The sequence below is a fragment of the Carassius auratus genome, chromosome 26, assembly GCF_003368295.1.
Source record: "Carassius auratus strain Wakin chromosome 26, ASM336829v1, whole genome shotgun sequence".
Classification (NCBI taxonomy): domain Eukaryota; kingdom Metazoa; phylum Chordata; class Actinopteri; order Cypriniformes; family Cyprinidae; genus Carassius; species Carassius auratus.
The window spans coordinates 224406-250935 of record NC_039268.1 but is presented as its reverse complement, the minus strand read 5'-3'; the positions used below and the strand labels follow the sequence as shown (position 1 = coordinate 250935).

Sequence of the window (26530 nt, the reverse complement as noted above, 5' to 3'; positions counted from 1 at the left end):
TCTCATTCATTCCAGATTCTCTCTATCGGTCTGTCTCTCCATCTCTCTTTTTCTCCTTCTGCTATTGCCTCTGAGATGCTGGTGTGAAAAATCACATTTTTCCAACAGTTCTCCCTGAGGTGCTACTGGCAGACACACAGAGAAAGAACGCTTCATCCTTTTATATAGCACTCGTTCTCTCATTACTCCTCCTTTCTCCTCTCTTTTTTTTTGACTCTGTCTCTCTTTGATGCGGTTGCCATAGAGGACAGGTTTATATGCGGGCTGATTTGGCTCGGTATTGCCAGCTAGTCAATCATAATGATAAAAAACAATGGTGCTAATAGTAATTGCTGTGTCATTTGACAAACAAAAGACAAAGAAAAAAGGGTGAAAAAAAAGGAAAATCAGTGGGACCTGTGCTGATTGTTCTCGGGCCAGCTGGTTTTTGAATGTGTGGAGGACGGCCAGGTGTGTGTGTGTGTGTGAGTGAGTGGGAATGTTCTGTGTAAAGTTAGCAGATACATATGTAGACTCTGTGTTGGAGGGAATGAATACGTGAATTGCTGTGGTTTTGTTACTATCACTATTGCTCATGTTTTGAGGGATTTCACAACTGCTAAAACCATAATGTTAAATATTGGTGCGCAATTTTGGTTTGTTGTGGAAAGATGTGCTGATGCTTTCTAAAAGGCCTTAAAACAGGTTAAAAAATAATTTATACATTTGAGGTGCCCAGACTATAGCTAAACCTTAAAAACAAATTCAGAAAACCTGTTAATTATAAATGCATTGGTTGCAAGTAGAAAATGTAATGAAATTTTGGAAGTTGCAAATATTTTGATGAGTTCTGTTGACACCGTGTTGATCATTACTTTACAGCTTAATATTGTGTAATGTAAACTTTTTTTTTTTTTAAACTAAGTTATAGTAACTTAATTTTTTTTTTAGAAACTTTAGAAAGTTTTTAGAGTGTAGTGGCCAAGACGAGCCATTTGCAGCAAACAGCTTAGTTTTTAAAACAAATTTTTTGTTCTGTACAAAGAAGTCTTTGAGGTCTAATGTTTACAGGTTTGAAATATCATGAGATTGAGTAAATTGATCAAAATAATTTTTTTATGTGATCTATCCCTTGAAGTGACCACCCAGAATACCCCAGAAACTGCACTGCAATGCATTTACCAGTTTAACGGACCGTGTACAGTCACCACACAAATTTCCTCTAATCATCTGGTTTAAGAGCAAAGTGTTATTTTCAAATAATATTGGCTAAACCAGTGACGTGAGTTTGGGTCCGAGAACACCAGTTTGTCCGAATAATAGTCGAAGAGGATTTGAAAGTAGTTTGAAACAGTCAAAAATTCTTGCAGATCTGTTTATCACTGAAATTACACACTTCACTCTTAAACTTTAGACCACAAAAGTGTGTGTCCGTGTGTGTGTGACAGAGAGAAACTTCATATTTCAGGAATTTAACCACTTAAGCATTCCACTAAACCACAAACGTATTGCCATATGCCTCCAACCCATATACACCGCTCTCTCTCGGTCTCTCTCCCCCATAAGGACCTATGGAGGAACCCCCTCATTTGATTCCGTTATTCCCACCAATTAAACATTTTAAACAAAGAGCTCTATTTATCGGTGAGAGCGAGGAAACTTGTCGTAATTAACACATTTACATACATCTCCATTGACTCCAATTAGGTCAGAGGCTCCCAGAGCCGCTTTGAAATGTCCCTCTTTTCTCTGTGCGCTTCGCCTCTAAAATGTTAATTAAGAAGAGGCTTGAGATTCTGGCTGAGGGCTGGCCATATGGACCCTGCATATGCTCCATATGCATGCAGCCCATATATAATTAATAGCTAACTACAGAAAAATAGGAGCTTTTTGGAGGTGAAGACGAGGCTGAAGGTTCCTCCTCTCAAAATAAGGATAATAGCGAAATTCTGAGTTCCTCCAGGCGCCAACGTAGACTTCTGTTCTCCATCTGTGGACAAGACAAATGAACGGATGATCTCAGCACGGCGAAATACGGTCGAGTTGAGTTTGTTCAGCTGGATTGTGCGGCCTGGCCTCGCTGCCGGCTTTAATTTGCTGGTTTATCTTGGGGCTTGAGAATCAAGTCAATTAAATTAAGAGAAATCGAATGAGTCAGTGGAACGTTTTCCATTTTCTGCTTCGGTTCAGAGTGATGGGAGCCACTGGAAAGAGCGCATGGTGAAATCTGGTTAGCTGATTTCCTGGAACATGAGAGAAATCAATACTCTGAAACTAAACAAAAGTAAACACTTGAGTCAATCAATACCTAAAATCCGCGTAAAGAAATCCAACCGAGAGCATTCAGAGATTTTGACATTTGTGGAAGTGCTTAAAGCATCCACTTGCGTCACTTTTTGCAAGACGTTTGGGCTTTTGGTTAATGCTCTTTAAATGACAATCAGTGTTTTTTTTTGTTTTTTTTTAAGAACTGGAGAGCTTTACAAAACATCAGTGAAAGGCTCACCTGCTTACTGCTATTTGCTGCCCCATAAAATGCTCCTTCCCACAGCATTCACTCTAGAGCTCTTCTGTTTTCAACCACTTTCTCAGAACAGCCAGAGCCGGGAACTTGCCTCTGAGTAACGTGTGCTTTTTAATTGTTCTTTTTAACCATCAAAATGCATGTTTATGTTCTAATAAAGCCAATCAGCAATTGTTCCGTGCTTGAATGAGATTTTAGCGCGCTGTAGCTAAGACCCTATAAAAGTGAGGGAAAATTGGGAAAGCTAACGTTTCATTGGGTGGATATGAATAGGCTTTGTTATTCACCACTGCCCGAGCCTAGTGCCAATGCCTGGGACTTATTATGAGCGAACTGTGTGTGCGTATATGGGCTGGAATGGATGTTGATATGTATTTATGCACACAAACGTGCATTTGTGGTTAAAGTTTATTGTTCATATTTGAACATTTATTATTGTGTGTGTGGATGGTTGTTGAATGAGGTACTGGTTGGCTCTCTGGATACCTGCAGTGGTTTATGAAATTTTGAGTTTTACTTTTTCAAAGGTTCCTTTTGCTTTTCTGTTCTTTTTAATGGAGATCTCTTGCATTTTCCTTCCATCTAGAGCCATGCATTCCATGCAAAAGAACATTTAGAAAATTCTCCAAACAGACATATAAATGAGCATTATTAACATATTAGCATATTAACATATGCTTAAAGCTTTTAAATCTTGAAATAACCAATTTTACCTAATGCATTAAAATGCACTGCCATTCAACAACATGAAAGTCAAATTGTAGAAGTTGAGCTAAATCGGAGTGCCATCAAACGTCATCTCAGTGTAAGGCTGATTTTTCACATTAATTCAAAAAGTTACTAGCCACTTGTTTGTAATAATATGTGAAATTTACTAGCTATTTCCACACAAAATCCTAAACAATTTATTTTTTTCACTGTATAGGCAGTACAGTTGCCTGTAGCCACTGATCTAGAGTCAGTGTTCGCTTCTCTCTAGTAATTAAATTCACATCTAATCAAATGGAACACAGAGAATAAAAAAAAAAAAAGAGTTAGAGACCATGTGATTTGACTGAGGTATGTTCCAATGAAGTCTTATGTTTCCAGCTTTGTTTTGGTCAGATTTATCTGACAAGAAGTTATTTTTAGTTTGACCCTATGACTTAATTTTTCTGTTTTGTGTTTGATTACAGGCCACAGAATCGTATTTGGTGCATGAAGGTCCCCATCGAGCCCCAGGCATCTCAGAGTGTTTCCTAGTGCCTGAATCCTACAGGGTACAAGCCATTTTCCCGTTTCCTTCTGTGTATTGTTGTTCATATTATAAGTTTCTTGATTTTTCTGAGTGTAACATGACAAACTGAACTTTGATTTCTTTCTCATGGTTGATGTAATTAATCTGCTTTCAGGGCAGACTGAGTTGGACTTCAGATTGAGATAAGATGAGTTGGAATCGGTTAAGCAAACTATCAAACTCAGATAGAGCAGAGATATAATCTATAATGCCTTTGATTAATTTTCTCTTTCATATCCCGTGTAGAGAGAACGGTGTGTATATGTGCATCATAAATCTCATCGCTCATTTATAGTCGTGTATGCTGCATTTATATCATAAGATGGTGGTTAGCGTTGAGAGGAATGCAGAGTTTATGTGGAGAAGCAGCTGCAGGAATTATCTTCATAAAATATCATCAGGATTATTTAACTGCCAGCCACAAGGGAATGGTTAAAAGCAAAGTGTATGTGTTTGTGTTGGGTTAAAACCACACACACGGACTATATCGCTCGCATATGGTTCTCTTATGTGAGTTTTAATGGAAGTCTTAGCTGCCGCAACCGCAACTCGACCGTGGGTCTGCTTAACAAAGAACTGTGTGTGTGTGTGTGTGTGTGTGCGTGTGCATGCATGTATGCATTTGTATGTGTGTGAAAGTATGCGTGCGCTGAAATCAGTATCGTTATTTATGCACCTCGTGCTATTTTGTAGTGTAATGGCTGCAAGATCTGTGTGCGTGATGCACAAAGACTGTGGTTTTGGATTTGTGCCTTTGAATGTGGTAATGCCAACCTGTGTGCCCTTTTTCTGACTTTGCTCTCAACTCTTAATGTCAGTGTTTTCCTTCATGTTGTTGTTGTTGTATATCAGCTGTTTTGCAGATGCTTTTTATCACAAGCAACATACTGTATTGTTGAGTTTGTCCTCCGATAGTGATCAGTTGGTATCATGGAAAATCATAGGTTCATGGGTTTTCTGTTCGGGAAAGTAACTTTGAAAAATAATGCATTACAATAGTGCATTACCGCAAAATGCAATGCAAAATGTACCAATTGTGTTCTTATTAAATATGTTTTTTTTTGCATAAACATCTGTATAGATTGGTTCAACAACATGAATATATATATATATATATATATATATATATATATATATATATATATATATATATAAATAATTCCCTTAATAAAAACAGTTAATTCAGATATTACTTTTTTCAGTGCATCAGCATTCAGTTTCTTGTGAATTATTGAAAATAAATATATTCTTTACTCGTGTCAAACGTCAACCGATTTTAAATCCATTTTTCAACTTGTAGTGGTAATTTCTAAAGTGGATGGTAACCTGCAACTCCATGGTGTTTTTTTCCCAGCTCTGTGCAGGATTAATCCTGTAGTCCTGGATTAAATTGTGCCATAATTGGTAAGTGCCCTTTGTGGTGTTTGGCTCAAGCGGTCTATGAGAAAGCAGCCCTAATAAAAGAGCAGGGCTAATCTGCCTCTTAAAGCTAGACAGCAGTGACAGTGGCACAGCAGAGTTTCACGGCTGGAGAAGGTGCAAGATAAGCATAGTTGAGCGTGCCGCTAGGCAGCCTGGGCGCTGTGGTTGGCCACAAAACAGATGTGGATTTAGGAGACCACCCTGCAATACTGTAATGCAGGACTGGGGGCTATAGATGAGTCATAGGTAAGAGAAAGGGGGAGAGGGGTTGCTTACCTTCCATTTACTGATTAAAATACAGATTGCAGTAGTGATGCACAGGGGAAAAAGTATTGCAAACCGAAAGCAGCATTTGAAAAGGCCACTGACACATAGAATGCAGTCAATCCTGCTGCCATTGATCAACCTGTGCATATTTGTTTAGAATTGCACTCATTCCCAAAGCTTAATGACTTTAGTTGCATTTTTTAAAGTTTGTTATTTATAATAGTATAGTCATTAATGAATTATATATGTAATACACATTTATGAAAATGCAAAATTAGTAAAAATGTAAATGTTCACCATGTTTACTCAAAATTACATAGAGAAAAAAAATATTTGAAACATTATAACATGTAAGCTATAGTATTGCATGCTTTAGAAACTATGTGCTGTTATGGCAATGTTAAATCTGACTATTTCCCAAAAACTGTGGTCTAAATGACATGGGTGCGTTTTATATACTTTTCTGTCACTAGATGAATGCACGTCATCTGTAAGATTACTGAGAATGAGAAACTCCCAAACTTTTTTTATCAAATGGGAAAAGGGTGAAGGGGAGAACAAGAAGGAGAGAAAAGTTTTTTTCCTTCCTAAAGTTTGAGCTTTCACTTTCTGCCTTCGAGGCGGGGTTAGCGGCGAGAGCAGCATGGAGTAAGCGCGAGGGGGGACGGCGAGCGATTTCAATGCAGCAACGCGGCGAACTTCCACTCAACTTCAAAACACGATTCATTTCCCGCCTCTGAGATAACTATGTACTCTCCGTACTGCCTGACACAGGTAAAATTCCTTTATTTAATCAATCAGTCTTGTGTGTGTGTGTGCTATGCTGCATTGTAGCTCCGCTGCCGTGTCTAGTCTCCTCTATTGCTGCTTAATAAATGCATTTCAAGTTATGCGCTGCGCTTTTTAGAACATTCTTTTCGGCCGCGCGTTTATTTCCAGCTTCCAGCTCGCGCGCGGAATTGTTTCGGAACTCCTCTCGTGCGTTTCATTGCACATGGGATCGAAGAGAAAATGGCGCTTCTCCCAAATCTATTTTATATAAAAGGAGATGGGCTTGACCGGAGAGAAGCGCGACTGGCATAGTAATCGGCTCGAATTTGTTGATGTCAAACTGTAAAACGTTCTGGTCTGATTTCTTGAAGTTGTTTTCTCAAGCTGTGATGTTTCAGGAGATGGCCCCGACGGTGTGTCCAACAGCAGCCGTGCATGAACCTCTCTGCGCTCGAGCTCAGAGGCACGAAGGGACATTGATCTACCTGTCCTGTTACCTAAATGCGTTAGCCTTTATGTGCATTTCAGGGATATTTTTTGCTCTCCTGTAATAGTTTAGTAAGCTTATTTTATTGTAAATAAATGGACCGAGGAGAAGATGTTAAAACGCGTTTGCTTCTAATGTGAAGACTGCGGGAAATAAATGCCTTTTTGACGTTATGAAATTTGCTATTTTATGCATAGGCCTATACAACTTATGACATGCTGTTTACAAATTATTTAAGTTGTCTAGTTCAACATATTCATTCATAATTTATGAACCACTTTTTTCATAATCTTAGGGAGGTTGCAAGCTTTATAATGTGAATCGATGATACGGACGCTGGCCTGTTATAGGCTATTTTTTATGCATAAAGATATTGTTGTTTGTACAACACATAACACAGTATTTTAAAAAAGTACTTTCAGTATACACTTAAATTATTCCTTTAAAAATTGAATGACAATATGCTGTAGACTAATAGGCCGAGGTTCAATAGGAGTAATTGATGCCTGACTTGATTTACAGTCCCCAATCTTTAAAAACACTATTCTCTTCAACTGTCTCTATACTTGGCAAGAAGTCAGACTTTTGCAGTTACAAAATATTTTACTAAACTTTCTTAGGTCACAAAAAGTTGTTCTTTGATTATCCTACGAGTTTGTCTTATCTAAAACCAGTCTTAACTCGTTTTAATTGTTGGCTATACATATAATGCTTAAAAATATTAAGCAGTGTTGAATGTGTTCGTAGTCTTATATTTTATCACAGATGTCCGTTTTGGAAATTATAGCCTACTCTGTCCCTTACGGCCTACACTTGAAGCCTTTTTGCACGAGCAGTAGCCTATTATTTTTGAAGAAGCATTTGCACATGCGTGTATTTGAATAAATAATTCAAAAGTAAATTGAAAATGTATTTGCGGTCGTGCGCCATGTGCGCGCAGGGGCTTGAAGGAGTCGGTCCTCTGCGGCTGTAATCTCGTCCATCTCGGAGAGTCAGTTTGGCCCGGGCTCGTGGCAGTCGCTCTTTCTGGCTGTTAAATATTCCTGAAGCAGACATTCGACAGGTCTTTAAAATAACTTTCCTTTAGGCTCAGACACAAGTAATTGAATTCTCAATAGATAATGTCCTGCAGGCGTAGCCTATTCTAAACTTATTCTATCCGGTCCTTATAATTAATTTCTTTTTTCAGTTTCTTCATTTTTAAAGGATTTTGGTCTTGGCTTCAGTTTCTTGGCCTTTCTCCTGTTCCCCACACGCAGACTGGGTCACGCCAAAATGTCGCTGAATCCAAGACGTCTGGGTCTAAAATAAATCTCCTTTACTCGCATTTTGCATAGTCGACGGCTCTTGTTTTTGTGGCGAATAATTGTTTTCTTGCTTTTTAATTTAATAATGCTAAAGAAAATTAAAAGAGTATTTGCAGTCCTGTGCCAGGGCAGCTTCGAGAAGGGCCTATAGCTAGTCCTCGCACTCGTTCAGTCTAACGCATTCAAGTCTATAGCTAATGAATAGGCTATATTACTATTTTACTGTATTTATACTAGTGTAAGGCTGTGATCTATAGGTTTGTTTTTCATTAAAGGTGTTTTTTTTTCGTACTTCTGCACCCGTCAATTCAACAGTTTGAATATTTCAATATTTTTTTATGTCGGTACAACCATTTTGAAATTGTTTTAAATTTTAACCAAGGTAAAAAAAAAAAATATATATATATATATATATATATATATATATATATATATATATATATATATAGCCTACACAATATGGCATAAATGCAAATATTTAAAGGTATGACTCAGCTTGACCTGAACTGTTGCCCATTCATCAAAAGGTCAAATTATGTAATTTCTTCTAGATATGTCCTCTGTTTTATAGCTTTGTTGTGATATGATAAAAATGTCTCTGGTTTGGCAGACAGCAGTGTTTAAATATTAATGCTTTAAATCAGAATTGCATAGTTGCAAAAATTATTTTCATATTTTTGGTAAATATACCAATATCGCTTTTAGCCTTCACAAAATAAATCAAAATGACTTTCTGAAATGTATTAATAGACTTATATAATATAAGCAGGCCTAATTTTTGGGATGATTGACATGGCCTATATAAAAATTTATTTTATTTTCTTAGTGAATCCGTTTGTTTGGAAAACGTGTTTTGTCTCAGGAGTTGATAGTTAATTTCGCAATTATTAGGTGTAAATGTTTTTCTTTTCATCTGTAACAAAGTGTCTCAGACACAAGTAGGGAGTGCATGTGGGGCAATACAGGCCACGGCTTACGGGTAAAACCCCAAACCTTCATCACACTGATATACAGCGCCTCGTCTTGAATCTTTCAGCCCGTCTTGGCATCAGCTCGACTGTGATTTCGATTGCGGCGATAAAAGATCCTTCAATCGCGCCACGTAGTGCGTGTTAGGAGGAATCCCTCCTTTGTCTCTTGTGGCTTCAGATGCGATTCAGATTGCAGGCTGGATAAATCCTGCGGCAGGCCACGTTACGCGGAGTCAAAACCTGGGTGAGGTTTGGCGGTTTATGGGACGTTTATGTGCCTTCAGAGAAGATGGAGAGCAGGGGAGAGAGGGAGGGAGGGCGCGGATGCTCTCGATCCCACTCTAACTCTGTCCCGAGGTTTGTTTAGTCGTCTTTCTTCTTTAATTACGGTTAATTATTAAAATAAACGAGGACGCATACGGCGCGGCAACAAATGTAAACAATAACTAATGAATTATTAATGTTGAAAGGTTTTCTGGAATGGACCGAACAGGTGGGGAATCTCAAGCTTCATACGTAATGGAAGTTCAGCATGTGTTGCCAAATGATCCGCGGTGCAAAATGTCTTTTGGGGAGTCTAAAGGCCTCGGTAGGGGCCTTGCACGTATCTTAGGACAAGTGGATAGTATTAATAATGTATTTAAACATTTTTCTACATTTTGTTTTTTGCCCCAGCAAGGGTGTATCTCGGATTTGAGGACACTGAGGTTTAGCCCTGGGTGATGGAATTTCCTAAAGTTTAACAAGTGCACTTTAATGTGAATTCATATGTGTATTTTTGTAAAAGAAGGCCTTGAGGCTGAAGAAAGATATTGATTATTATGTGGATCCAGGGGCATTTTCGTCTGAATAAACAATAGTGATGTTTCAAATGTTAACACCCTCAAAAAATAAATAAAGTTTCCTTTTTTGGCTTCTCTGGTTCAGTGAAGAACCTTTGCAAAAGATTCTTTATAATGGCAAAAGGTTCTTTGGATTATTAAATGTTCTTCATGCTTAGAAAAACAAAACGGTTCTTTTTAAAACAATTCACTGAAATGTTTTTTGAGGAACCCAGAACGGAACTTCCATGGCATCGCTGTGAAACCCCCCTTTTGAAACCTTTAAAAAAAAAAACTTTTAAGTGTGGAGTTTCAGGCATACATGTATCTTCAAATTACATTACTGACAGAGCAAATGAAACTTAATACATTTAGAAATAAATCTCAAAAACCAATCTTAATGTAATTTAATTTTAACTTGGACCATCACAATCATTAGTTGACATTGTCTTATACTGATTTTACAGATATCTATGCTATTAGACTATATTTGATTCTTTATATTGTGTATGTTTATTTTTATTTGACATTTATAATTTGCATTTTGAATGCATCCTCAAAATAAAATAAAACGGTGACTCTTTCCAACACTAATGTTGGGTTATGGATACATTTCTATTGCACTGTTAACAGACTAACTTAAATTTCTAATGCATTTTTCTGTTTTTGTTTTATAAATCATTTGCTCTATATACTGGGCTCAGTCTAGCAATGAAAGCTCACTTCTTGAGCGATTTGATTTTAACGTTCTTACATTTGGTTTCAGATAAGCCTTGTTTAATTCACCTGGACTGAAGTGCTGCTTTTGGCAGGCCCCACTCTTCACTCTTCATCTTGATAGATATTGCAGCGTTCCTAAACATAACAGAGCAATTTAACGATAATGACTAATGCTGTTTTTCTGCCCTGTTTACCTATTGAATTTCCCCTTTCTATAAGGGTCTTTTTGGGATATGGCTCTGAGGGAGGAAGACATTGCATCAGACATGCACATTAACTACTCTTTCCCCCAGTTGTCTTGCTCAGCCTGGCAGGGAAATGGGTGAAACGGGAGGCTTTAAATGGAAGAAAGTGTGTGGGAATTGCAGAATATGCTTTCAGAAAGCAGATGAGAACATGTTGGGACCGAGGCAGCAGCCCTGGGGAATACCATTCGATCTTTATCATAGGTTATTTCTATCAAGAAACCATAGCATCTGCATGAACGTCAGCAACGTTAAGAGTTACCATGAAGTCTTTGGACAGTGCAAATTGTTAATAACTTCAGATTCTTCATGCATGAATCATTTTATAAAGGTGCAATGGCATTCCTCCCTCGTAGCCCAGCATGACCCTGCTGCAGTTCTGCTGCTATAACCGTTTGGTGTGGTAACAATATGCAAAGATACGTTATATTTATGATCCTGGCAGACGCCGTCTTACCAAAGCGTCTTAGAAAATACATGTGCTGTGTTTTAGCTGGCAGCAAAAGATGCAGCTCAAGTGCTACGATGAAACCTCAGGTTCTAGAAAGAACAAACGTGTCCGCTTTTATAGCAAAAGTCTTACATTCTTAAAAATAAAGGTTCTTTATTGGCATCTGTGGTTCCATGAAGAACCTTTAACACCCATTGAACCACTAGGTTCTTCATAGTGGAAAATAATCTTTAGATTATTAAAAAAAGTTCTACACTAAGAAAAATGGTTTCAAGAACTGTTCTTTGCTTGGAATGTTCAATTCTAGATTTACACTTTCATGGACACCAGGATGATAATTACCATCTTTTTTTTCTATTTTTTCCTTTCATTTCACAGTCTGTCTGTCTATGGCTCGTTTTTCAAGCTTTCTTAAATCTCCATCATCCATCACTTATTAAGTTTGCATTTTAGTTCTGTAGTCATTGTGGAGTCATCGTGCACATACTATATGCACACACAAAACCAAGCACATATTACTCAATATGTTCTCATAATCACTTCACTTAGCACAACTGTGTAACAATGGCGTCTTTCACAGCGGTGACCGCACTCTTGAATTTGTCTCCTCTCTTTTTGCTCATTTAAAAAGAACTGGCAGTCTGGCCCAATACTGTTGTAATTCGCTAAAGCTGTGTGTCTTTCATTGGCCAGAAATAAACAACTTCCACTGAAAGGTCATGCTCAGACTGAGGCCAGCACAAGCATATGTTTTTTTGCTTTTATGCTGGGTCAAGCCTTTTCTTTACTGTTCATAATTTAACTTCAGGGTGAAAGACCTCAGGGTAAGTAAACATGTCGTAAATCACGGTTAAAAAAAATATAGGCTTTCGTACATAAAATGAATAAAGGCACTGATATTTTATTTTATTTTTTGTTTATTTTACTGAACTATTTTTTTTTTTTTACTGTTTTCATTTTATTTTAATAATGCCTAAAAAAAATTGTTGTCCTTATTATTCATCCTTTCTATTCTATTCTATTCTATTCTATTCTATTCTATTCTATTCTGTTCTGTTCTGTTCTGTTCTATTCTGTTCTATTCTGTTCTGTTCTTTTCTTCCTAGGCTTGAAGGCAACTCCTCAGTAATATTTGTATCACAGTGTGAGCCTTTAGAATGGCAACTAACCACAAAATAAGAAAGAAAAGTCCAAGAGCTGCAAAAGGGGTTTGTAAAGGGCTTTCAGACGACAACGGCGTGTGTGTGTGAGTGTGTTTGATGAGCCCATGGCTCTCAGTGCAGGTGATAAATGAAGTGTTTAGAGCAAGTGTTTATAGTAGCACAGTAGCTGAAGTGACCTGCTGTACCGATGGGCCTAAGACACTCAAGGTCGATTATTTCTGTCTACAGGCTGTGTGTGTGTGTGTGTGTTTGAGACGGGTGTATTCAGTATGCTCACAGTCAGTTGGCATCTATGACCGCAGCTCTGCCACTTGTTATTTTTTGAGTAGCGGTCTACGCTGTAAACTATATTGAGTAAACAGATGCTAAGAAAGTAGCTTGTTTGTTTTCAACATTATGTGCTTCTACAAAACGTACATTGACGCAAATTCCTTGCACCATTGCAGTGGCTTTCCCTTGCTCCCCGTATTGTTGTTTGGCTTTTGCAATGCACTGGTGCTGCACCACAGGCAGGGAAAAGACCTGACAACAAACCTTAACATTACAAGACTTTAACTTGCCTAGGAAGATAAACTGAGAAGAGTAAGAAAAATGACTATGTTTGCTTGACAGCAGATGTTTTTTTAGGAACTATGCAGCATAACACCCAATGCACAGATCTTCCCAAAGTCATGCAGAATTTTGCATTACTTTGCCATGAGCGCTGAACTGCGATACCCGTGAGTGCTGTGATCTTGGGAAAAATAAAGCAATTAGTCTTTTCTGTCATTTATGCAAACATTCCACTGGAGCGGCTGTTGAATGTACACATATGCTCCGGGCTCTTGCCATTTGTGAAGGTACAGTAGGCACTCGTATTTCAGCTATAGCAAGATTTATGAATTGATTACGGTCTCGACAAACAAAAATATAGTTTACACCAAATGTAGTTTATTCCTGTGATGCAAAGCTGAATTTCAGCATCATTCCCTCAGTCTTGATTGTCACATGACTCTTCAGAAATGCTGATTTGCTGCTCAAGAAACATCATCAGTATTCAAAGCCTTGTTACAATTTCAGGATTTGTTGATGAATAGAAAGTTCAAAAGTCCCTTTTGATCAATTTAATGCGTCCTTTCCATGTAAAAGTATTGATTTCTCACTAGGATTTGTAACAGAGCCTCCATCACCTCAAGCTTCCATGCATGAACTCAATTAACAGCTGCGATAATAGTGAATATTTCATTGTCATCTTGTCAGCACAACTTTAGAGCGGTCAGCGTGTGAGAAATGTGCCGCTGCGAGCACGTGTTGTCTGACCAAGGTGCGTCCTGTAATCCTGTGTAATCTGGCTCCGGTCTATTAGCGATTAATTGATTGCGATATCTAATCTGAACGGACTATTATTTATGATGGTTATCATCAAAATTGCCCGTAATGGCAGATAATTATGGCCAGATGTGGTCAATCTGAGATTAGCTTTTAAAGTCAACACACATTACAGTAAACCATCGCAGATGTGGAATATGCACACACACCCTCCCCTTTAATCTAAGCATCATGTTTGTGGAATGCAAGAACATGCGCAACTCCACTTTCTCCTAACCTCAAATGAAAGACATTACCCCTTCTGAAGACAAACACACAAAACACACACTCTCCATCACTGCAATAATGCTCATTGTCAGAATTGTATACAGTGCTTAATATTTCCTGTTTAATCTAGTCATTTTTGTTTCAATTTACGACTTTATTAGTTATCTCTTATTTTATACTTACTGCTGCATTATTGCCGTGCTTTCCAACGCTAGCATCATTTTTACTTTTGCTTGTATTTTTCTTCTGAATAATTTAGATTTTTTTTTATGGCAGATGATGCTGGTGTGCAGTGGAAAGGTTCCATAGATGTTAAAGGTTCGTTATTGAACTATAGACATTTTACATTTAAAAATGTTTAATTTTAAAATGTAGAAATCCTTTCATGATAATAAGGGTTAAAATCTAGACTTGCTTTGATGGAGGTGCCAGAATATCGTCGTGTGACTAGTGTGCCACCTAGCATCCATCTAGAACACCTTAGCATTATGTTTGCAAATTTGACATGGACAACTTTTTAATATTGTCATGATAGTAAAAGTGCACTAAATTGAATGCTTTTAGATGGTCTTGGATCAGTTACACACACAGTGTTAGGTAATGCATGACAGTATTCTGTTACTCGAAAAGTAACCAGTTGCATTACTTAGTTACTCTTTATGAAAAGTAATGCATTACGACTTGCTTATGTTTTTTAACAACCAACATGACAAAAGTAATATTTTTGGAAACTGAAAAGGCCCTTTCACACGAAAAGGGAAATAAATAAGCCTCGGGCTGATAGAAGTGCTTACTCCGAATTTCTCTCGACACAGGGACAGGAAAGTTGTCAGTCACTAAATTGGAAAACAAAGTAACTTGTGGTAACTATTTGAAAAAGTCAGTAAAAATTTTGACGTACATTAAAAAGTAATGGGTTACTTTACTAGTTACTTGAAAAAGTAATATGATTAAATAAATTGCATTACCCCAACATTGGACACACACACACACACTAAAATAGTGTAGTGTTTCTTTTTTAACATCTAAAAACTGATGTCACAAATAATAAAAAAAAATGTCAAGTAGAACGATTAAATTTTCTTGCAAAAATGTATTCCGATAATCTTTATTTGCAACCTCTAAAAATCTTTCTTTCTTTTTTTTCCAGCATAGTTGATGTTTGATCAGTAAGATGAGTAAGGTCATGATTTAGGTTTATGAGGCTGGATGCAGATCAGCGTCAGTGTCGTCGTCACCGTGTGGATTTAGGGAGGAATGCGGTGGAAAGGGAGGGCTGGTGGTTTTTAAACGATTGGAGAGAGCGATGGCGGTTTTTAAATGAGTTCAGGGAGGGATGGTGGTTCTTAAAGGCGTGGAGGAGGTGATGTTTATTGACTTGTGGACCGCTGCAGCCATAGAGCGTTACTTAGAAGAATGGATGGCAGCGGTCCAGGGATGGAGAGAGAGACGCGGCACATTCATGCAGTATGTGCACATGTGTGTGTTTAACACGTAAAACTAATCAAGCTTTGTAACTTAAACAGGAATGAGACCAAGGGTGAGTGTTAAAAAAAGAGCAAAGTAGAGAAAGAACAGTCTCCTGTAATCCCCCTGTGTTAAACAGATGTTTATTTTGTTGTAGGGTGTTATAAATGGGTGCAGGAGAAGTGGTGCCTGTTTCCTTATTGGGAGCATTTACATGGTTTAACTGTTTCACTCTCTTACATGCTTGCTCTGTTCCAAAACCTAATGAGCTGCCTATGTAGCCAGTGTTTAAAGGCATTAAAAAAGTAAGATTCTGCATATGTAGAGCGGTATAAATCAGTGAATGATGAACTTCACGATGGTGCCTTAGAAAGGAGTTCCCTATGTAGACAGCAAGGCTGATCACTACGTTTTGGAACGCAATTTTATTTTTTTCTCACTGTGTGCATATTCCGTAAATCTCATTTGCTGTGAAGATCTCTGACATACTGAGATGTGTGTAGACGCCTCTTGGCAACTGAACAAAATTTCTGTCAACAGTTTTTAAATTATGCCAAAATGTGCCGACACAAAATACAATTGCATTTGATTTCCACAGTTTGCTAATAATGTGCAGCTGTTTATTTTCTTCTCCCTTGTTCCCTTTGGAGGTATAGGTTTCATGATACACAGTATCATCACAGCAGTCAAATCTCTCCAGGCAACTCGAACCAGATTTGTTGGTAAACTACTACACGTTGTGCCAATTAAAATGATGAATTGTGATTTCTGTTTATGTAAGTAAGCTAATCAGGGCACATCTGTAAACAGATGACTGCTTTCAGTGTTATTGCCCATCTAAACTCATAAAACAAAAGAGCAGTCAACAAAATTGAAAAGATTTACAACTGAACCGCAATTTCTTTAAATGCAGTGCAATTAAAATGCTAGCATATAGCATCTCAAAGGTGCAGTGAGTTTTTTCTGCACCCACAAGCGTTCTGTAGAGAAACAGATTTTAAAGACAGGTAGGTCTGTCTTCAAAGGCTACAAGGTTAATAAACAACAGTTTTTGCTTTTTTTTTTTAAAAACCCATTAGCCCCCATTATTTCAACTAACTAAAGAAAACATGTTTAACATTTACATTTCAGACGGAAAACTACATTACCCATGATTCCAAAGAGAAATGTCTACTAATCAGAGAACTGCAACAAGTCAAACTATTTAAATATCCATCTATATATGCATATTTTCCAATGATCTCAAAATATATTGGTTCTGTATACGTAATCGACATCTATAAAATCAATAGTTTCATATTTCTCTGTTGTTTTTAATTTGACCATTATTCGCAAAGCTTTGTTAGAGTAGTTCTTTCGCTCATTAAAACCATTTACAGTTCTGCACCTTTTGTCAGATTTTCAAATGATTTTTTAAATATAAAAATCTGGTTGAAAACAATTTCTTAATGAAGATGCCTCAAAATTGTTCTGGGATAAATGAATGGCATAAGTTGCGGGTGGGCCTATCTGTTTATCTGACCAATGATACAGGGATGGAGAATTTGGGAAACCTGTTTGAAAACAGCCATTATTGTTGCGGTTCTGTTTGGTGCACTTCTGAGAAATGTTATTGAAATATCAGTCACTGCAGCCACTTAATGCCTCAGGCTTCCCACTGTATTTTTATTCAGTAAACTAGCCTCAGTGAATCAGGTCCGTAGCGGTGGTGTGACTCGGGCCGTGTGGCGCGCTGCCAGCTTCCAGCCTCACTCCCGTGATATGTGTGTTTAGACTGGCTTTCACAGAGGTGGTAAAATCCAGACCTTAACCTGAAGGCATAGCACAGTCAGTCCTCTGAGTTATGCCAGCCTTTCACCAATGCCGCCCACCACAGGAAAGAGAGAGGGGCAGTATTTAAAGGCTCGCTCGAAATGTTTTGGCAGGGATGTAATCGGGATCTTGGCATTGAATGCAGGCTCAGCCTAAGGAACTGGGTCATGTACGGGTTAGCACTTTTGCAGTGTCTGCTAGCATACTCTCAGAAAATTACTAAATGAGCTCAATATTTGGCAGCGCCAGACAAAGCTTATCGTTACTCTTGAGTCGGCCATCAAGGAGCAGAGTTTTAAGTGCGTTTTATAATTCGCAGAGGATTTTGTGATGATGTCATCAGCTCATTACAGCTGGCGTTGGATCAGTTGATTCATGAGCATTTCGTAATAGAAAGAGATCACAGGATATTGGTGGAGGGATGTTCTGGGATCAGTAAAAGATGTTAAACTAATTCTACAACTGAGGTCAGATACTGATCCTGAGCATTAGCATGAGCATGGTGCTAGTTTACCTGTACGATAAGGAACTTTTGGAAGCCAGCTTTTTTTCTTTTATTATGTTAACATGTTGTCCTTATCTCCTCCATTGGAAGCACTCGTTATTCTCTGTGTACAGACTCTGTTCTCAGGTTACACAGCTCGGGGGCCACTTTAGAAAATGCACAGTGTATAAAATGCATTTGGGTTTAAAATATGCAACCAACAATTAAGACGTTGATGGATGCCTTTTTCAGCGGCCTTGTTTTCTGAAGTATTTTTCTGCATGGGTATCAAGACTTTAAGCCATGAACCAAACCAACAAGCTCTGAGACGATTCATGGTGATTTGACTCAAAACATAGTGTTGAAATGCAGAAAATAACCAAGAGTATGAAATATAATAATAATATTTTATTAGGAGAATACATTTTATTAAACTAATTGCAAAATATTCAGAAATATACAAATTAGCTCTTTGATGGTGAATAGAGTGGGTGGTCATGTCTCAGATTTTTATTGCATTATTTGTTTATTGGTGGGGTATGACTTGTTTTTTTTTTTAAAGGAGAATCTTCAGTCTTTTTAATAGTGTAGGTAAGTTTTCGAAAGATGATTTTCATTTTTTCAGAACAGTATCACTGAAGTGATTTTAACATGTAAATCATATGTAAATATTTTGAATACTTAATATTGAGACAAGGAAATTGACTATAATTGATGTGTACATTGTGAAACCTATGCCCCGTCTGCAATGCAAACTAATGGCATGCATAGCATGCAATCAGCAAGCACGTTGCAATAAAATCCTTGTCTATTTGTGTTTTGTATTATTTTGCATGAGACAACACAAACGGCTCACAACACAAAAAAAACTAATTTGTTTTTACAGTTGTGCTGTAGATTCAGTAGCAGTATTTCAATACAGTGTAGAGTGCACATCGGCAGACATAAATCATTCTGTTTCTGTGTTTTTTTTTTTTTTTTCTTGATCTTGATTTCCAGCCCTAATTACATTAGCTGGCTAGTATGAGTGTTTTCTTTCATTGTATCTGAGAGGTAAGGCCTCGAGTAGAAGCATTGATATGCACATATTGGATTTCTTAAAGGGATGCAAAGGAATGTTAACCATATTATCCCACTTAGAGGCTCTTCAGGTTGCCAAGTTCTGTCTTGGGATCTCAGGAACTTTGTGCATTGTGCTTGCCATCCCTCACTAGTCTTCTCTGTGGTCACAATCCTATGGAATGCATCTGAATTGTACGGTTGCCAGATATTATCGGTTTGATCAATGTCTAATGCTCTTAAAATGCACCTTGCAGTGTTTAGGTATTTTGTTCATTTTATCTTAGCGAGTCAGGAACTCAGAAACACAACACTGTGTGTTTCATACAGTCTTTTAAGGGGCCGGGACAGGGCTTCGTGTAATTTTTACTCCCAAATTCTGTTCTCTGGCATACGTCCATTGCCACACCCCATCAGCATTTAAAGAGGTCGTTGTACAGTTGTTGATTTTCAGTGCTGGAACTTGAAGTGCTGTGAATGTACTGGGTAAAATCCCACAAAGGGCTCAACGGAAGAAACCGGATCAGGCCCTTGGGTACTGCGGCGAAGAACTTCTCTGTTCTTCAGCTGGACAAATTGTTCATTGAGCTTCTAGAGCAGATGCCTGATGGAAAAGTTCACCTAAAAAAATGAGCATTCCTTCATCATTTACTCAATCCGAGTAATAAAAAAAATTTATTATATTGTTTCTTAAAAAAAAAATCAAAAAGACATACTGAAAAATCACTTTAGAATACAATGCCTTCCACTGAAGATGTGGTTTGGAATGACTTAGAATTGTTTTGAATTATGACAATTTATTTTTCTGGTGAACTATTCCTTTAAGTTTATTATAGAAGGGTTGTGTTTTGGTTAACCAATGTCGAGTTGGTCTCACCAAGCTAGCATTTTTCTTATGTCCAGAGAGACTAAGGATACATCCGCATGAAGCCAGAGCTTTCCCTATCCAATCTTTTTTCCCCCTCATCTCAAGAAATATCTGTGTACACACGAGATCATGAAACCAACACAAACGATGTAGTATACATGCCAGACTAGTATGTGGTGCTGTAATTCTGCCACAGAGATGCACTAAAAATGGAGAAGACGACTTGGGCTATGCGCATAAACCTTGTGCGTGGTATACAAACGAACATGGAACGATACATTTATTAATCTGTGTTAATGTTAGTTAATAAGTAGGGGTGCACGATAAATATCGGCCGATAATTAATGCGCATCTCGTCAGTAAAGCCGGTTCTCTAATCAGCGGTAAATTCCATCAGGTTAACAACGGATGGAATTTACCGCTGATTAGAGAACCGGGGTTTACTGACGAGATGCGCATTAATTATCGGCCGATATTTATCGTGCACCCCTATTAATAAGACAATCGTTCAGTGTTTGTTCATTTTGTTTTTTACTTTTACATGATTTAGCGGGGTCTGACTAGGGGCCAGACATGATGTAAGGGTGCCGTTTTCAGATTTATCCACGCTGGGACACGGTTTATAAAAATAATATTGGTTTCACACTCTCAAAACGCCAATCTGAATTTTTTTTGCATCTACAGCTAAATGTGTCTCTGTGTAGATAGGACCTAAGATTCTTCCCTTTCTCAGTTTAACTTTTTCTCTTTTGTCATGATTAAAGGGGGGGTGAAATGCTCGTTTTCACTCAATATCCTGTTAATCTTGAGTACCTATAGAGTAGTACTGCATCCTTCATAACTCCAAAAAGTCTTTATTTTTATTATATTCATAAGAGAAAGATAGTCTGTACCGATTTTTCCCGGAAAAACACGAGTGGCTGGAGGCATGACGTGTGGGCGGAGCTAAAGAATCACGAGCGCCAGTAGGCTTTTGCGTTGAGCGTGTCTGGAAGCTGTGACACCGTGAGGACAAGGCTAACAGTCAGATTCAGCCGTTTATTTATGATCCAGAATCAGATCCAGAGGCTGAAATATAACAAGAGCAGCATCAGCAACAACGTCTCTATGTGGTATGTACTGAAACTGTATATATTTGCTTAGCGGTTTTGGAAAATTACTAAGTTCGATTTTGTCGTCTTTTTTTTCTTTTTTTTTTAAAGCTGTAACGTTACAAGTGGAAAGTGCAGTTTGATGACAACATCGCATGTTGTTTACTTGATGTGCTTACGCGCCGATAGCTAAGTTAACAACACAGAGATATTTGAAGCAGTTTTACTCACCGCCTGTGGTTCCAACACACGATCGTGACCCTTTTTCGTTGGGACTGCATTATCCTTAAGAAATAAACGATGTGCAAACCCGGCGTCAAACTGGGCTTTGTTTGTAAAACAAGCATCTTCGAAATGCAGGGAACAAACGAAAACACTTGCACAACTCCGTTGATGCTCTGTAAAAATAAACTCCATCCACTGGTCCCTTAATGCTGTTTCTCTTTTGGTAATATGTGCAGGGTTGTCTTGCCCTGGCAACCAAAAACACACTTCTTTTGTGACATTTCGCGACGCTCTCGCTCTGATCAGTGAAGTCTGTTGTGCTCTCAGTGCTCTGCTATACGGGAGCGCGCGCTCTTCCGGCAGACGCGCCCTCAGGACCCATATAAGGAAATTCCGCTCCATCTAACGTCACACAGACCCGTGCTCGAAAAAAACTTTCCGAAACTTGTGACAAACCGGAAGGAGTATTTTTGGAACAGAAATACTCCTTCAAACGTACAACTTAATTTTTAAAACTTTGTCCATGTTTAGCATGGGAATCCAACTCTTTAATGTTCTTTTATGTTCTCTGTTTGTTCATTTTGTTTTTTACTTTTACATGATTTAGCGGGGTCTGACTAGGGGCCAGACATGATGTAAGGGTGCCGTTTTCAGATTTATCCACGCTGGGACACGGTTTATAAAAATAATATTGGTTTCACACTCTCAAAACGCCAATCTGAATTTTTTTTGCATCTACAGCTAAATGTGTCTCTGTGTAGATAGGACCTAAGATTCTTCCCTTTCTCAGTTTAACTTTTTCTCTTTTGTCATGATTAAAGGGGGGGTGAAATGCTCGTTTTCACTCAATATCCTGTTAATCTTGAGTACCTATAGAGTAGTACTGCATCCTTCATAACTCCAAAAAGTCTTTATTTTTATTATATTCATAAGAGAAAGATAGTCTGTACCGATTTTTCCCGGAAAAACACGAGTGGCTGGAGGCATGACGTGTGGGCGGAGCTAAAGAATCACGAGCGCCAGTAGGCTTTTGCGTTGAGCATGTCTGGAAGCTGTGACACCGTGAGGACAAGGCTAACAGTCAGATTCAGCCGTTTATTTATGATCCAGAATCAGATCCAGAGGCTGAAATATAACAAGAGCAGCATCAGCAACAACGTCTCTATGTGGTATGTACTGAAACTGTATATATTTGCTTAGCGGTTTTGGAAAATTACTAAGTTCGATTTTGTCGTCTTTTTTTTCTTTTTTTTTTAAAGCTGTAACGTTACAAGTGGAAAGTGCAGTTTGATGACAACATCGCATGTTGTTTACTTGATGTGCTTACGCGCCGATAGCTAAGTTAACAACACAGAGATATTTGAAGCAGTTTTACTCACCGCCTGTGGTTCCAACACACGATCGTGACCCTTTTTCGTTGGGACTGCATTATCCTTAAGAAATAAACGATGTGCAAACCCGGCGTCAAACTGGGCTTTGTTTGTAAAACAAGCATCTTCGAAATGCAGGGAACAAACGAAAACACTTGCACAACTCCGTTGATGCTCTGTAAAAATAAACTCCATCCACTGGTCCCTTAATGCTGTTTCTCTTTTGGTAATATGTGCAGGGTTGTCTTGCCCTGGCAACCAAAAACACACTTCTTTTGTGACATTTCGCGACGCTCTCGCTCTGATCAGTGAAGTCTGTTGTGCTCTCAGTGCTCTGCTATACGGGAGCGCGCGCTCTTCCGGCAGACGCGCCCTCAGGACCCATATAAGGAAATTCCGCTCCATCTAACGTCACACAGACCCGTGCTCGAAAAAAACTTTCCGAAACTTGTGACAAACCGGAAGGAGTATTTTTGGAACAGAAATACTCCTTCAAACGTACAACTTAATTTTTAAAACTTTGTCCATGTTTAGCATGGGAATCCAACTCTTTAACAGTGTAAAAAACTCAGTATGCGTGAAATAGCATTTCACCCCCCCGTTTAATTTGAAGTCTTGCACATGCACGCTTAAAAATAAAAAAAAGATGATTTTTTTTTTTTACAAATAAAACAAAGATCATGTTTCAAGAAAGTTCAATTTCAGTTTTTAAACTTTAAAATGTCATGCTTAATTCAGTGTGTTACTTTCCATTTCTTATGTAATTATATAAATGGTCAAGTATAAAATTTACTAAAAGTTTTTAAGCAAACATTTCTAAACCACATTTTCACTCAGTGCAGTTCAGACTAGCTTTAAAACGTCTGGATTCATGTATGCAGTATCAACGATAATCCTCCTGGCAGTATGAAAAATCAAGCATAATTAGTCCTGAATATGTTTGCAGAAGAGTAAGCGGGCCAACTCTTTTTATTTATGTTTTTGTGAGCGTACCTTCCCACAGGTGTCAGGACCATGAGACCTGAGCAAACACGCAGGCCAGTGCAGCCAAATGGAGGTCAGGTTCTAGCGAGTGCACTGGATTTATATCTCCGCGCTCTGGAGAGAAATTCTGGTTCCAAAGACAAGATGGAGGAAGAGGTCGTGCTGTAGAATAAGTCGAAATGCCTTTTCAAATCCTTAACTTTTAAACTGCAGTAACTGTTTCTAAAAACCTCTTTGTAACTTCCTCTTTACTTTGTGTTGAACTAGGACTACAGTATTACAAAAACTGGCTTATTTTACTTGAGTTGGTACTTTTTTTGTTCAAGATTTACTCTTTGTCTCTCTTGCTTCTGTCTGTCCATTTCCTTCTAGGTTTCGTTTTGAGAGACCACAGACGAGGTGGTAATGTCTTGACGTGTATGGCTCTGGTTGTGTCTTCAGGGCTCTCTAAAGAGCTCCAGCTGTTTCAGATTTTGTTTCCAAGCTCTAGCAAGCTTCTTTTTTTTTTTTGAGTGGATGATGATGACAACGATGGTTGTGGTTGTCATGAGAAGAACAACCGCAATATGTACATGTATGTATGTGTGTGTGTGTGTGTGTGTGTGTGTGTATATATGTATACAAACAGGGAGGCAGTGAAAGGCACAAGCAAAGAAGTGACATTAACTTTTGTGCAGAATACTAATGCACTTGCAAAATGCCAGTAAACACAAACAACACTTTCTCCCTCTCCCTTATAAACACACAAATTCTTATCCCAGCTGCAGTATGTGCACACACACACACATTCCCTCCCCCTGGATTAAGATTACTATAATGGGAAAGCCCTCAGTGCATGCAGTGTTACCCTCTCATTACCACTGCACCTGCCCTGAACTGACAGAATTAATGCTGGACAGCTCTTAATGAGAGAAAACAGCTGACAGATGAGACAAATACTGACACAGAGAGAGTTCACTGTCACAAATGAAGCAGAAACGATTTCTGAACTTGGAATTTCACGCAGCAGTCAAAGTTTCAGTTTTTATTCATTAATGTGAAAAAGTTTAAATCTCTTCTGCTCACCAAGGCTGCATTTATTTGGTCAAAAATACAGTAAAAACTTATGTGAAATATTATTACAATTTAAAATAACCATTCTCATTTAATTGAATATGTAATTTATTCCTGTGACACAAAGCTGCATTTTCAGCATCATTACTCCAATCTTCAGTGCCACGTGATTCTTCAGAAATATAATTAAATACTCTATTATTCTAAGTAAATCTAATTTACTGATTTTGTTTGTTCTTGGTTCTCTTTGCATGTTATCTTATTGTTAGTGATAAAGAAAGTGATATTGAGGTTTTTATTAAGACTTATTTTTATCATATTTATTAATAAAATCCTTGCAGTTATTTCAGAAAATGTCTCAGCCAAATGAATCATTTTGCAATTTTGAGAATATTATAATTTGAAAACTTTAGAGAAGTCTTGGCAATAACAAATAAACCATTTTCTAGTAAATGGTGGGTAGTGATTAATTTGTAGCTCAACAACACTGTGATTTTGGAGTCTTTAAATAGTGAACATTTATTTTAAAAAAATATACAAACTCGAATACATGCTCCTCCATCAGCTCTTTTTTTCTCTTCAACAAAGGCTTTCCTCACAGGCATTGTACCTCATTGTGCACATGTATGAGCATGTCATGCAGCTAGTGGCCATTCACTCTCACCTTTGCCATTGTAGTGTAATTATATCCAGTCATCACAGAGCGTGCGTGCGTGTGACCGGTGAGGCATTTGTGTTTTGTGTTCCTGTTGTTGATCTAGGGCTTGCACTGCTACTCGTTTTCTCTAGTCATCCAGAAAAGTAGTGGACTAGTCAGCGAGCCAATGTTTACCTTATTTAAATGTGCTGCCGTGCAGCTGCAGAGTGCGTCTGTGCAGCTGAGATTTGAAAATAGTGTCTAAATTGACTCAGGCCCAGCACTGACTAGTTGTAGAAATAATCAACTAGTTTGTACAAACCATTGTTATACAAAAGCATATGTCTGATTGAAGGCATGTGCTTAAGTCTTAAGACAAGGTCAATTCAAAGCTTGCAACTGACTTAAAGAGGTATATAGTCTATTTGCACTGTAAGTTTCAGAGCGAACAGTGGCACCGTTCATTTACACACATCCAGCTTATAACGCATTTTAGGCGTTTTAACCATTGCTTCAGGCCAAAATACAACGCTTCTTCTGATGAAAAAGACCATGACCTGTTGTTCCCTCGCATAAAAATCCACCCACATATTGATAACAGTTTTGGATTATTTGTTCTTGTGCTTGGTCTGTGCATATTTCTCGCCTGATTCAGACAAGATTACTTTTTTATTTACTGGAGAAAGCAACAATGTTTGTTGCTTAACTGTTGAAATATTAGCTTAAAATCTCAAAGGGTATGTTAAGTAAAAAATTTAGGAATCCCATACTTTAACATGTTGCAAGATGAATGTGCATGCAAGAGATGAGAGTATGTGTTTTGTTTACACTTGAACTGCTAGTTGAGGGTTTGTGGGTATTTAGTGCATGTTTGTCAGTTTGATCTTTGCACAATTACTGTAAACAACCCTAAACGCAAATGCAAATTAAATTTGCCAATAGCATTTATTAATGAAGAAGTCTTCGGTTCGGTGTAATAGCGACATAATAATACAAGCTGGTGAGGAAAAACGTTTATATCATCTGTGAATACAGTATAGCATGAAGATTTCCCATAAAAAAAGATGTGAGACATGAGTTTGTTTGATAAAATAATTAAAAATGAAGTGACAGAAATCTAGGGAATTAGAGTTATCACAGGAAAAAAAGACAAATGACATGACCAGTGTGTGTGGGGCACGAGAGAAGAGAGAGGCAGGGGGAAAGATGAAAAGAGAGATAGTGGCAGAAAGACAGGAGGTGGTGGGTGCCTCATTTGCATAAAGAGTAGGGCACGATGCCCAGTTTAGGAGAAGGGTTGGCACCTCGCCTCGCCAAGTGGCGGAGGTAAAGAAAAGAATGAGAATAAAAGCGAGGGTGGAGGGGTGTGCATTGGGGAGCTCAGAACATCTCTAGTTTAAACCTGGCCCTTGGCACTGGAGCTGCTAAAATATCAACCATAATTACATGCAGTTATTTACAGGTTGTGACTCGATGTATATCCTGGAACCTGACTTCCTTA

At 38.1% G+C, this 26530-nt stretch overlaps 1 protein-coding gene across 4 annotated transcripts in view; it reads left to right on the top strand.

The window, feature by feature from the left end:
• LOC113043981 (nuclear factor 1 X-type-like) overlaps positions 1-26530 on the top strand; it is an 86318-nt gene that overhangs the window by 2722 nt on the left and 57066 nt on the right. For 3 of the 4 annotated variants that reach the window (XM_026203548.1, XM_026203539.1, XM_026203537.1), the window contains exon 2: positions 3679-3762. In XM_026203548.1, coding sequence (XP_026059333.1) covers positions 3679-3762 — 84 coding nt within the window. Of the gene's footprint in view, positions 1-3678; positions 3763-6066; positions 6243-26530 lie in introns of those variants that run through there. The other variant, XM_026203540.1, reaches the window with a different exon arrangement.